Source organism: Acomys russatus, chromosome 26 (assembly GCF_903995435.1).
Source record: "Acomys russatus chromosome 26, mAcoRus1.1, whole genome shotgun sequence".
In the NCBI taxonomy this organism is placed as follows: Eukaryota; Metazoa; Chordata; class Mammalia; order Rodentia; family Muridae; genus Acomys; species Acomys russatus.
Window position 1 is genome coordinate 46900507 of NC_067162.1, and position 12528 is coordinate 46913034.

Here is a 12528-nt window from a genome sequence, read left to right on the forward strand (position 1 = left end):
CAGTGGCTGGCCATGTTGGGCACAGGAAAGGGATCCCTTCCTCTGCTCCCATCAGCAGAGGGGCATTTGAGTGCGACTCTTCCCCTCCTCCTCCCCCCAGGCCTCTTGAAGGATAAGACCAGATACCAGTGTAGGAGGGGCCAAAGAGCCCACACTTCATCCGTAGAGCTCCAAGATCTACTTCTGCCTGCAGAGCCCCCAGGCTGCCCCCTATCTCTTGCCAAGGTGAGCCATATGACCATGGCGGACTAATGGCTTCCCAGCTGCTATTCCTCCTTCTCGCTGCCCACCCCCCACAGGTGTGCAGGCCCTGGTTTTGAGGAGCCTCCTGGGCTGGGCTTACTCTGGCGCTCCCTCAGGCACAGCACAAACTCAGGAAGCCATCTCAAATGGAAGGTTGCTGCCGAGGTCAGGGCCTGCTGTGACTGGCCTTAAGCTGCCTCCAGCGTTTTTTTCTGGGCACCCAGAGATCACGCCCTCTGAGGGTTCGCTTTGTCACTGTGGTCAGTCATAGCACAGGCCTGGGCCTGTGAGAGCATCACTTCAGCTCCTGTGGGACGGTGCACACCTGCCCGAGACGTGGTAGGCTTGGCTGGCAGCCAGGGGATGAACAGAGCAGCCCCGCCGTTAGGGCTCAGACATGGCTGAAAGCTCAGTGAGGACCCTTCTGGAAACCAATGGGAGGACAGCCTTGCTGCAGCACTGCTGATCCCAAAACCCCACCCTGCCTGCAAGAGGCCCAGGCATGGGAAGCACCCAGAAGGAAGTCTGAAGGTCACACTGCTTCTTACGGGGAATATGTTTGTCCAGCAACCAGCCCCTCTCAAGTTACAGCTTGTGGGTGGGGGCTTTGCCGTGCCTGCCATGTCCCACGTGCTACAACAGAGACCTGCCACTGGGTGCCTGCCACCTGAGAACAGAGGGGGACAGTAAAGGTAAGGCAGACAGCATTTCCACCCCAGATGATAAGGCTGGCTGTCAAGTGACTCCTTAGCGTTTTATTACTGTTTTGAGACGGGGGTTTTATTTGTAGTCCTTACTGACCTCCTGAGCTTGCAGGTAGCACAGGCTGGCCTTGAACTTAAAGCAATCCTGCCCCAGGCTCTGGAGTGCTGGGTAGTCTCTGCCCACCATGCCCGGCTCTCCTCAGCTGTTAGAAATCCTTGGAGAGCTGGAGGCCTTCAGCCTACCTCACAAGATCCACGCTATCATCTCAGGGTAGTGAAAAATGAGCCAGACTGTAAGAGAAGCAACGAGTACTCTGTCTCCACCACTCGGCAGCCCACCAGAGGCCAGGGGAAAGGTCACCAAGGGCACATGGTGGGTCAACCACTGGGGAGAGGACCTCTTGAGGTGAGGCAGAGGCAGCTGACACTGACAGTGGAGCAGTAAGAGCCAGGACCAGGGCTCCCGCGGGTGCTTGGGAAACACTTTATTTAAACTCTTGAAATGACAGCAATTTATGCTGTGAACACAAGATGCTGACAAGTGTTTTCTGGCCTGACCTGCCACCAAGCAGGCCTCTGAGGGCTCTACCACCTAAGGGCAGTCCCTGCCTGAGGAGGGATGTGGTTGGCAGGGGACCCATTCTGCCTGGGACATGGACAGTTCCTGGGGCAGAAGGGCCCCATTCTGCCTGGCTGTCCTACATCTGCAGGGAGCAGCCACAGCAAGCGGCCAGGGGTGCTAGGATTTCTTCTGGGTCATCAACTTAAAGAGTGAGTATCTTGGGGACACCACCTCTGTCTCACACACAGATGAAGCCCTGGCTATGCCCACTCTTTTTCCCACTTTGCACTGATCCCATCAGTATTTATTTTTGATTGTTTTTTTAAAAAATATAATTTTGTAAATGCTCCATAAAAATACTGTTCTTCCTAGTCAAACACAGGTATTGCAATAGAAGAGTAACTGCTTTGTCTTTGCTCTATAAAACGTGAAAAGATTATCACACAGGATAAGATAGAAAAACGCAGGGCTCCTAAGTATCACAAAAGCCAGTACCAAATGCTCACGGTGGAAGCGAAGCTAGGGACCGGGTGGGCTGGCAGCCTTGGCTGGGCGCCTCCTCCCCTGGTCCTGCTGGGGGCACAGCTTAGGGCACCTCATCCCTCTCCACATGAGGACATCTTGGCTGGAAAGGCAGCCAACTGCTCTAACCCAATGGGCAGCACCTGCCCCTCAAAGCACCGATGACCCAGTGCCGCTGGCCAGGACCCAGTGGCCCTGTTTGATGTCAAGGGGCCAGCTAGCCAGGATCCCAGCCTTGGGGGTTCTGAGACCAGCTCTCCTTGTGTGGAATTCTGCTCGGCGCAGTGAGACGCGATCCTGTGCAGGTGCCAGGGCAGGAGGGCAACAGCCCTATCCCTTGAGGCGGAGTGTGTCATCCGCCCCAGACTTGAGTTGAGGCAGGTGGCCAGGCTGTGCCTCAGTTTTCAGAGAGGGACAGAGCCAGGGCAGCCTGGAAGGCAGCTTCTTCGTCGATGCTGTAGTCCTGGAAACAAGCAGAGATGCGTCAGGAGGAGCAGGATGGCTCCCACCCGCAGACCACACCCCATGCTGGTCCACCAAACAGACCCGCTGTCAGCTATCATTCTGGGGTCCCAAGCCCTCTTCACAAAATGTGCTCTGCAGGTGGTGACCACGAGGGCTGATTCCATGAATGAGTTGATCCTAAGAATCTTTCTTTTTACGGCTTAGTTTTCTCGTGTGTATATATGTAGACATGTGCGCCACAGTGTGGGTAGGACTTTCTCATCACCAGGGATTGAACTCAAGTTGTCAGCCTTGGTGGCGGCAGCCTTTACCCACTGACCCACTTTCCTGGCTAAGAACTGGGTTTTCTGAGATGAAAGTTCAGTCAGGACAAGATCTTCAGCCTTGGGGACCAGGGAGAAAGAAACCCTAATTGACTAGAGGCTGCAGATGACAGGGTAGCTGGGGGTGCCTGGAAGGAAGAGCCTGGGCGAGGGGCCTGCAAGTGTGTTGTACCCTTCTGACCCAGGCGACGGCAGGCTCCGGAAAGCCCTTCCAGCTTCTCTTCAGAATCACCTGCAAGTAACACCTTATGAGGGGCTCAGCCTCTGAAGCTGCTACTGAATCAGAGTGGGCATCAAGGGACCCAGAGCAGCTAGCCTCATGCAGGCCCAAGCCCTTGACAAATCTGAGTGCCTGCTGCCCTCTAGTGGCCTTTGAATCTTGGCACTGCCGTGGCGGCGCAGAAGGTACCTACCACGAAGGTATCATAGGAGAACTTGTGCCGGTGCAGCAGGTGCTGCAAGAAGTTGGCGCTTTTGTAGCTGGGGTCCCCCCAGGGCATTGCTGAGCAAATGGGGCACACCTAGAACAAAGAGGTTGGAGGTAGCAGGGAGGGGACTTCCCGGCCTGCCTGCCCACCCACTCACCCCCAGTACAACATGAAGAGCGCCCTCCACCTAAAGTGCACAACTGGTGTCCTGTTCCCCAGGCCAGGCCTGTCCCCATGCTCCCTCAGGCAGAAGGCCTGCACGGCTCACCACACGGTTGGGGTCACTTCGGTGACTCTCCACGCAGTGTTTTACCAGCTCCTGCTGATCCAGATTGCGGGCTCCGCAGTAGGGGCAAGCGAAGGTAGACCGGTTAGGGACATTGCTGTAGGTGGAAGGACAGTGAGCAAGCCTGGGGCTGAGAGTACCCACCATGACTTCTCCCCTCTGTGGGCAGCCTAGCCTTGACCCATCCCCAGTAGCCTAAGGAACACCCTGTGTCTTGTAAGGAAATTCCTAGTGCTCTCCTTTACCCTACACACTGGACTAATGGGCTGTGGCATGCCAGAGGGGGGTGACTATATGGTCCTTGGCCTAGGAGATACCCTCGCTCTGCCCATCTTGGGTCCCCATCCTGAAGGATGCCTACCTGGGGATGGGCTGGGATGTGGGCACCACAGGGACGAACTTGGGGCAATTAGCCATCTGTTCCTGGACCTTCAGGCAGGAGGAAATGTGCACTCTCATCTTTGCCAGCGTCACCTATAAGATGAGAGAGAAGCAGAACTGGGCTGGTCATGACCTCGGGCAGGAGGGAGAGAATGGCCAGCAAACCGGTAGACCCGTCTCTTCTGCTCCTAAGGCATGCAAAGGCTCTGAGCAGCAACCTACAACTAGGGCTTCTGGAAGGGCCCCTGTGAGAAGAGGGAACACATAAAGATACCCGGGTCTCCACAAGGCATAGACACTGCCCTTAGGGTAGCTATCCAGAGCAGATGCAGGCCAGGAGCTCCTCAGTTCAGGACTAGCAGGCCCCATGGCTGAATCCCTAGAGAGACCTGCAGATGGGAAGCTGCTCCAATGAGTGCACAGGACCAGTACTTATTAGGGAAAAAGGTTCACACCCCCAGGGGGAACCAATCAAAGATCGCTCTTCCGACAAAGTCCTGTTTGTGGTGAAGATCACAATGTGGTGTGATAACTACCATCCATCTGGTCCCATCTAGTCAGCACAACCATGCCAGAGTAAGCTAGCCAAGGGCAGCAGCCCAGCCTGAGGGATGCACCCCTTGCCTTAGAGGCTCAACCCAGCATGGACACAATGAGTAACACAGGAGAGAGAAAGAAGCAACGGCCAGCCCTCCTGAGGGTGGACACAAGTCCTGACCCCTGGTACACACCAAGGCAGGGGCTAGACACTCCACACACCGAGGGAGGAGGAGATGTTAATATCCCACCCTTGGCAGGTGGGCACATCACATGCCCTCAGCACCCAGAGTTTGTACCCAAGACCAGCAGGGGCCCAAGAAGGTTCTCCTGAAGTCACTTGTCACAGCAGGGACATTTGCTCCAGAAGACAAAATTAGAAAATTGAGGTGTTGAGGTAAGGAGAGGAGCCACTTCACGCTCCCCTGACAGGAGTCTGCCCTCGAGGCTCCCTAGGAAAGTCTAACCAGGGCACCCAAGCACCACAGCAGCTGACTCAGCCACACTATTCCAGGCCCAGGGTCATTCCAGTTATCTGCCTGGTGGCCTTTAGGACATTGTGACAAGTTAACAAAAACACAATTTATTAGAGACACGGGGATGTCTGCAGCATAATTGCAGTGTACTCCGCTAGGAACAAAGGAAGGAGGTGGGAGCAAGGCAGGGTCTGGGGACAGGATGGAAAGAGGCCTGTGAGCCCTGTTACAAGTGGCAGAGCCTTATGTGAGGACTTGGTGAACAGTGCTCAAGCCATTTTGCTCAGGAAGGCACTGACATCAGGTGCAAGGAACTCATATTCAAAAGGCCCTGCACCTCCCACCTCAGAGCCACCAGAACCTTCTTGGCTTCCCCAGATTTGTCTGTCACAGTCTGAGTGCTCTGTCTGCATCTGCAGAACCCGCACCAACTACCATGTGCAGTCAGCTGAGCCGAGGTCAGGCAGCTTTGACAGCACTGCTCCCTTAGAGCTCTGAGGCAGATGGCCTCAGACTGGAGCAGATGTGGTTCCACAGGAAGGGGTTATGAGGTCATGCACCCAGTTCCTCTAAGGGAGAGAGGAACCCACAGGCGGAAGCTGCTCCCCCAGCCCCCCCAGCCTGAGGAAACCCGAGCAGGGTGGGTACCTTCTTGTTGCAACCCCGGCAGGGTGCCTTGTAAGATGAGAGCTGCTTCTCTACATGGGTGGCCTTGTCCACTTTCTTGGGGTCGAAGGGCAGACGGCAGAGCGGGCACAGAGGGGATGGCACCTGCAGACATGGCTGGAGGCACTCCCCGCAGAACCTGCAGGTGACAGGGACCTAGGCTACTTCCTCCATGCAGGCGCACAGAGTGGCTCCCGCTTGCTGTTTAGTTTTAGAGACAATCTTGTGCTCACACACCAACTGCCCCCTCCCTGCCCCAGCTGGACACGGCTAAGAGGTCAGCTATCCACCCCGCAGCAGGACAGCCCTCTTATAGCCAGCATATGCCCTGCAGCCTGTACCCCAGAAAGAACATCTTTGGGGCAGGATGCGGGCTCTTTTCTGAAAGTCTCCTGATCATATGGTGGTTGACAGAAACTTAGGGGTCAGGGTATCCATCCAGGGCCAGGAAGGAAAATCACTAACAACTGTGGGAGAGGCAATGCCAGGCCTGGAGTCCTGATTCATCAGATGGCCAGAGCTGCTCAGGGACAGGGTCCTAGGCCAACAGGGGTTCTTGTATCCTGTGAGTCAAAGCTTGGTCTGGCTGAGGTGCTGGACACACACTTGGAGAACTGATGACTGGCTGGGGCCTAGTCTCTTGCTCGCATACTCCCAGATGCCAGCAGCAAGAGTTCTGTCCTTGCCTGCCCACACGCAAGCATGTCTGTGGTATCTTCCAGTCGAAGACACATACAAACCAGAGGGGGACAGAAAGGAAAGGCGCACAGCTGCACAAATGATGGCTCTTCTTAGTTGTCAACTTGACTACATCTGGAGTTAATGAAAACTCAAGTGGCTGGGCATACCTGTGAGGGCATTTTCCTAGTTGAATCACTTGAAGAGGAAGACCCACTTCTTTTTTTCTAGTTTTTTGAGACGGGGTTTCTCTGTGTAGCCTTGGCTGTCCTGGACTCACTTTGTAGACCAGGCTGGCCTTGAACTCACAGAGATCCACCTGCCTCTGCCTCCCGAGTGCTGGGATTAAAGGTGCGTGCCACCACCACCCGGCTGGAAGACCCACTTTTAATCCAGATGTTTTGAGGTGGAAGATGCGCCTTTTAATCTAGGCCACACCTTCTGCTGGCAGCCTACACAAAGGATACGGAAGAAGGAAGCTTGCTCTCGCCCTCACTGGTGTGACAGTCTACTTTTTTTGGAATCTTGGTGGATAATGAAGACCAGTTGAGACATCAGCCTTGTGGCCTGAACAACTAACTACTGGATCCTTGGGCCTTCCATTGGTGGACAGCCACTGTTGGACTAGCTGGACCACAGCCTGTAGGCCAATCTAATAAATCAATTCTCTCTCTCTCTGTGTGTGTGTGTGTGTGTGTGTGTGTGTGTGTGTGTGTGTGTGTGTAAGTTCTGTTTTTCTAGAGAACACTGACTCATACAGATTTTGGTGTCAGAATTGGCTCTAAAGCAAGAGAAACATAAGGATGAATTTTTAAGTGTCTGGACTGGGTTCCCCACTTTGTTGAGACCTGCAGTTACTGAAGCCTCTCCTGTGCGCCCGGAGAGTCTTGAAAGCCCAGGATTGTATAAACTTAAGGCGATGGATTTGATTATTCACAGTCACTAACTGTGAGAGGCAATGGGGTTGGTGACTCTGTAAGTAAAACTTTTGACAATTTGTGGGAAAATTAGGAAAATGGTGATCCTGGTTGGTTGCTCCTAGCATCCTTAGGTAAACTGAAAAGAAAAAAGAATGAGCTGTGTGATAAAATTACCAACTTCCAGCATCTCAGAACATGCTGAGGGACCACAATGAAGTCAGTGATAAAACTGACCAGCTCAGCCGGCCGTGGTGGCGCACGCCTTTAATCCCAGCACTCTGGGAGGCAGAGGCAGGCAGATCGCTTTGAGTTTGAGGCCAGCCTGGTCTACAAAGCGAGTCCAGGACAGTCAAAGCTACACAGAGAAACCCTGCCTCGAAACCCCCCCTAAAAAAAAACAAAAACAAAAAAAAAAAAAACCTGACCAGCTCCACCAACCGTCTAAAGGTTTCTAAGGGTATCCTGGAAGAGAACCTTCTCTCCAGCACCCACAGAGCTCAAGCTGAAAAAAAATCAAACCTCATTATAAGGCTGGCTGAATTACAACAAAAATTCTAGTCCCAACCTCGGAGGGCGTCTGCATAAATTGGTAAAGAATGGGACCCTGTAATGTGGGGTGCGAGTGCATGGGGGGTGCTGAAGCTGAGAACTTCAAACCCTCAGATTCTCCAGGGTCTATCTCCCTGAGCAAGCCGTCTCACCACCCTCAGCAAAGGTGTACTTATACCCCACCCCCTGAAGTACTACTGCCTTTTCCACCTTTGACTGTGGAAACTGAGTCTTCACTGTTTGATAAACCAGCAGTGACTTTCTCTGGAGGAGGTGCCGGGTAAGACAATGCTGATGTCCCTCGGGCCTTCCAACAGTCGCCTCTAGACCTATAACCAGGCTCCTAGAGGGGAGGAAGAAAGTGTGGTCCATGAGGAGGCGGGCTGCACTACTACAGAACCTGGAGTGTGCTAACTCACCCATGCAGAAGGCTGCGGAGTGTGTGGGGGTGGACCTTAAGGTTGTGGAAGGAACTTGAAACTGGATCAGGCTGAGTTTGCTGATGTGGGACCACTGAGTGCAGACTCTGGGGTTAATATGGAAGCTCACAATTTTGAAAGGTGACCTTTGCACAAAATCACAAGTGCTAATGGCACCAGGTGGGAGGAGGGGAAGTGACTCAGGCCCCAGGAAGATGGCACCTTCAGGCACCACGAAGAGGCTGCGAGCAGCCAGCATGCAGCTTTATTTTTCTTCGCAACTTTTCAGCAGGCCGTGGGGTGGGCTGAGGAGCTGGCCAATGTTAGAATATTCCTGGATTTGCAGATGACTCAGCCAATATCCTTTTTGCAATTATGAGGTCTCAAGAAAAGGTCCTTTTTGCAGTAAGGATGATGGGCCCACAGCTCAGTGTCAAAGGTTCCTGCACCCTTGATGTTGACGGAGCCACCACCTGGCAAGCCATGTTTAACCAAGCTGAGAGACACAAGGTCAGCCCGAGACCTGACACCAGCAGACGTGAAAGAGTTCTCAGAAGTACTTTCCTGCAGTCAAGAGTGGCTCTCTGTCACCTATGTCACCCCACAGAGCAGAGGGAGATGGCACCAGCAGCCCAACACCCAGCCCTTGAAACTGCAGCAAGTAGTTCAGGATGGTGTGTCACTGGCCCTAAGATCTGGTTAGCTGGTCAGCCAGGAGGTCCCTACAGATGCTGGTGAGATGGCACACACGAGGGGGCCCATGAACACCTCCATGCCAGTGTGCACAGCGGAACCCTAGAAGCCATGCAGGAATGTTATTCAGCCATGAAGAGGAGTGGAGCACTGACACTTTTACTGGAGGCAGAGCTTGCAATGGGATCCCGAGGGAGAAAAGCCCAACACAATGGCAGTGTGTACTGTACAATACCATTTATATGAAATGTGCAGCATGGACCAATCTGGGGTTGGGGGCGGGGCGAGGAACAGCGCGGTGAGTAGCTGCCGAGGCTGTTGGGAGTTGGTGAATGTTCTACATGGTGCTGGAGGTTGTGTAACTCCGAGCACAACAGAAACCAATGGGTTCTACAGTTTTTTAATGCTTTGAGACGCGGGGCTGGAGAGATGGCTCAGTGACTCACTGGCTGACAACACTGACTGTTCTTTCAGAGGATGTTGGTTTGACCCCAGCACCTACACGGTGGCTATCAACTGCCTGTAACTACAGTCCCAAGGGCATCCATCACCGTTTCTGGCCTCCAAGGACAGTGCATGCACAATGCAGAGACACACATGTAAGCAGCGTGCCCATAGACAAAAAATTAAAACCCTAAAACCTTTAACATAAAGTTTCCCTCTGTGGCTTATACTGGGCCTTGAACTCATTCCTGTCCTACCTCAGTCTTCCAAATACTAGGAATGCTACCAACATCCAGGCAGGAGCCACCACGCCTGGCTTGGTGTCCACACCACACTACGAATGAGCAAACTGTGAACACTGAATTCCACCTCAAAGAGACCCACAGGGAAAGCAAAGCCACACTGGGGAAAAGGAAAAGTGTCCCAGGAAGAGCTGGGAAGAGCAGGTCTTCAAATAGAAAGGAGATGTAGACAGAGGAAGGGGCCGCTCTCCTCTTAGAGGCAGGCAAGTCTCAACGACACTGCCCCTAAGAGGAAGAAGTAGAAGGAAACATTGGTGCAGCCCGGGCCTAGTTTCCAGGGCACACTTCTCCCACACAGAGTTCCTGTCTGCATCTACAGAGTCTGCGGCTAGACAGCTTCTCCACCAAATTAAGCAACTGAAGCAATGAGTGTGGGAAAGACTAAGCTTTGTCACAGGTGGGAGCAGTCTTGGCGGGCTTTACCCTTGGGGCACCCCATGAATACCTTGTGACAGACCGAGTGGAGTGATCCTGGGCCTGGAATTCAGGAAAACAGACCTGGGAACCCCACCAGGGCTATTGTTTTTTTTAATGGACCCTCAACGGGAGAAGGAGACCGCCCTTCCCACGTGGCTCAGGCAGGTGGGGAGGAGAGAACAACAGGTTCAGCCTGGGCTTGAGTGCGTGTGGAGCAGCGAACAGGCTGGACCAGCACGCAGGCCAGAGAGACACCTAAGGACCCGTGCTGTGGAACGGATACCGGAAGGTTCACTCTTGTCCCTTTAACCTTTTCTCCTTCTTGTGTAAGCTAGTTGGGTTGTATAATAAAGTTTAATTGTTAAGAAACAGAGCCAACAAATGAGTGTGAGGTAAAGCCCCACCACTGTGTCTCCCCTTCCTGTGTTCTTGGACAGGCAAACATTCAGACACCCTCGAGGTAGCCAGTCCCCTCAGGCAAAGTTGCCTTGTGAAGCCTTGAGATTGCTCTCACCCCAGGCACAACTCCTTTGAGGTCTTGAGATAGTTCCTTGAACTACAATGCCCCCACTGGCAGACCTCTAGCCTGTACTTGCAGCCTGAAACGCCCTCCCCACACCCTCTCCCTCTCTTGTCCAGGAACCAGGGCAGCAATGCAGTGGGGTTCTACTCACAAGAAAACCGGCAGGAAGGAAACTAACTAGTCAGGTGGCTCAAAGACAGGAAGAATCAGTCAAGTTTTTCTGTTTGTTTGTTTCTGTTTTTCGAGACAGGGTTTCTCTGTGTAGCCTTGGCTGTCCTGGACTCACTTTGTAGACCAGGCTGGCCTTGAACTCACAGAGATCCGCCTGCCTCTGCCTACTGAGTGCTGGGATTAAAGGCGTGCGCCACCACACCCAGCTCAATCAGTGAATTTTTAAAAGGTGATGCACCTAGGCTACACCCAACCGACACTGCAAATTAAAGGTAGGTGAGGACATCCGGGGGAAATGGAACAAGCAAATAAAGGAGGGTCACCTTTCTAAGGTGAGGGCTGTCTAGACAACAGCTTGTACTGGCAGCAATGGGGACAATTTTACAGGAAAGATGCTTTTCAATCCTGTTCTACCTAGCCAGGAGGAAAACATATTAAGACTAGGGGAGGAGAGATGGGGGGTGGATAATGACTGGCGAATACTAGAAAACTGGAAACACAGTGACCTGAAGGAAAGGGTTTCAAAACGGACTAGTCTTACACAACACACGGTATGGCGCCTACTCATGCATGCATTAAAAAAAAGTGTGTTGGGGGGGGGGTTCCTGATCAAAGGCTTCCTGCTAGAATGTCATTGGACCGAGTAGGAGCTGTGCCTTAACAAGACTCTCCAGTGGAACTGAAGTCTCCTGTTCAGCCTGACACCGGGGGCAGGAAAAGTGATGGCAGCTCTGGATGGAGCCAGGGTCCCTGCCACCTCCCTGTATGACTAGCAGGCCCACGCCCACCCAAGCAGTTCCAGTTCCCTCTCTGCATTAGAGCCTCCAAAGTCAGCTGCCTCTGTTTACAAAATGCCTCCCTCCAATCCGGGTGCACCTTGTCCAGCCCCAAGCGGCAGAGTGCCCCACCTCCTCAGCACCGTGGCCCTCTGCTGAGAAATCCTCCTGCCCTTTCTCCAACTGCTAAGCTCAAGAGCTGCACTGTGAGGAGGTCACGGAGCAGACGCTCTATTTTTTGGCTTCCTCCCAGCCAGGCTGGAGTTGTGTCACATCCTCAAGTTTCTGTTCCTGAAACACGGAGGAGGAGGAGGAGCCAGAATGGGGGTTAGTGTTGGCTCAGCTGGGCACCTGAAGAAGCTTGGTGTCTGGATCCCTTTAAGGCCCTGCTGCCTGGAAGCTTCACGTTCAGAATAGGCCAAGTCCTTCAAAACAAAAACACTGGGCTCCAAACGAACCCCTCTCCTAACTTTAGGGAACTCATTTCCTTGACAGTCAAAGCCAGCAGACATGGGGTGGACAGAGCGGACTGCAAAAGACACAAGCCATTTATTTGCAACGGCCCGCGCCCGATCTCTACAAGCCCGAACCCCCGCGCTTGGCGCAGCGACCGCATCCGCCGCCCTCGAAGCAGCCGGCGGCCGTAGACGACCGGGGCTGGGGCGCGTGCCGGGCGGCCCTCGGCCCGGATGTGGGGCGCGCGCCAGGCCGGCGGATAGGGGCAGGGCACGCTTGTCTATGTCCCCGTTCGGCCGCCGGCCACGACCCCTGCCCGGATCCCCCTCCCCGCGAGCTCTAGGCGTGCGCGCGCTCACGTGTGGCCGCAGCTGCCGATGGCCACCGGCCGGTGGTACACCTCTAGGCAGATAGGACAGCTGAACTGTGCCTCCAGGCCGCTGTCACCGCCCGCAGGCCCAGCCGGCGGCTGCCGCTGCTGCGCCGAGGCCACCAGGCTGCGGAACATCGCCATCCCCGGCCAGGCCACCGCCGCCGCCCCCTATTCCAAGCCGGGAGGCCGGCGTCACCGCCGCGACGGCGCCGCG

The 12528-nt window shown here is 54.1% G+C and overlaps 1 protein-coding gene across 2 annotated transcripts; it reads right to left on the reverse strand.

The window, feature by feature from the left end:
* Positions 1–1767: 1767 nt before the first annotated feature.
* Positions 1768–12511, reverse strand: Rnf166 (ring finger protein 166). 2 transcript variants are annotated; one of them, XM_051168785.1, is made up of 6 exons: positions 12301–12511; positions 5576–5732; positions 3895–4007; positions 3516–3630; positions 3233–3340; positions 1768–2494 (listed from the first exon to the last, which is right to left on the reverse strand). In XM_051168785.1, the coding sequence occupies exons 1-6, from the start codon at positions 12453–12455 to the stop codon at positions 2429–2431; spliced, it is 714 nt and encodes a 237-aa protein (XP_051024742.1). In that variant the 5' UTR covers positions 12456–12511; the 3' UTR covers positions 1768–2428. The 2 variants fall into 2 exon arrangements, with proteins under 2 accessions (XP_051024742.1, XP_051024743.1); XM_051168786.1 differs by lacking the exon at positions 12301–12511 and adding an exon at positions 11618–12103.
* Positions 12512–12528: the final 17 nt, after the last annotated feature.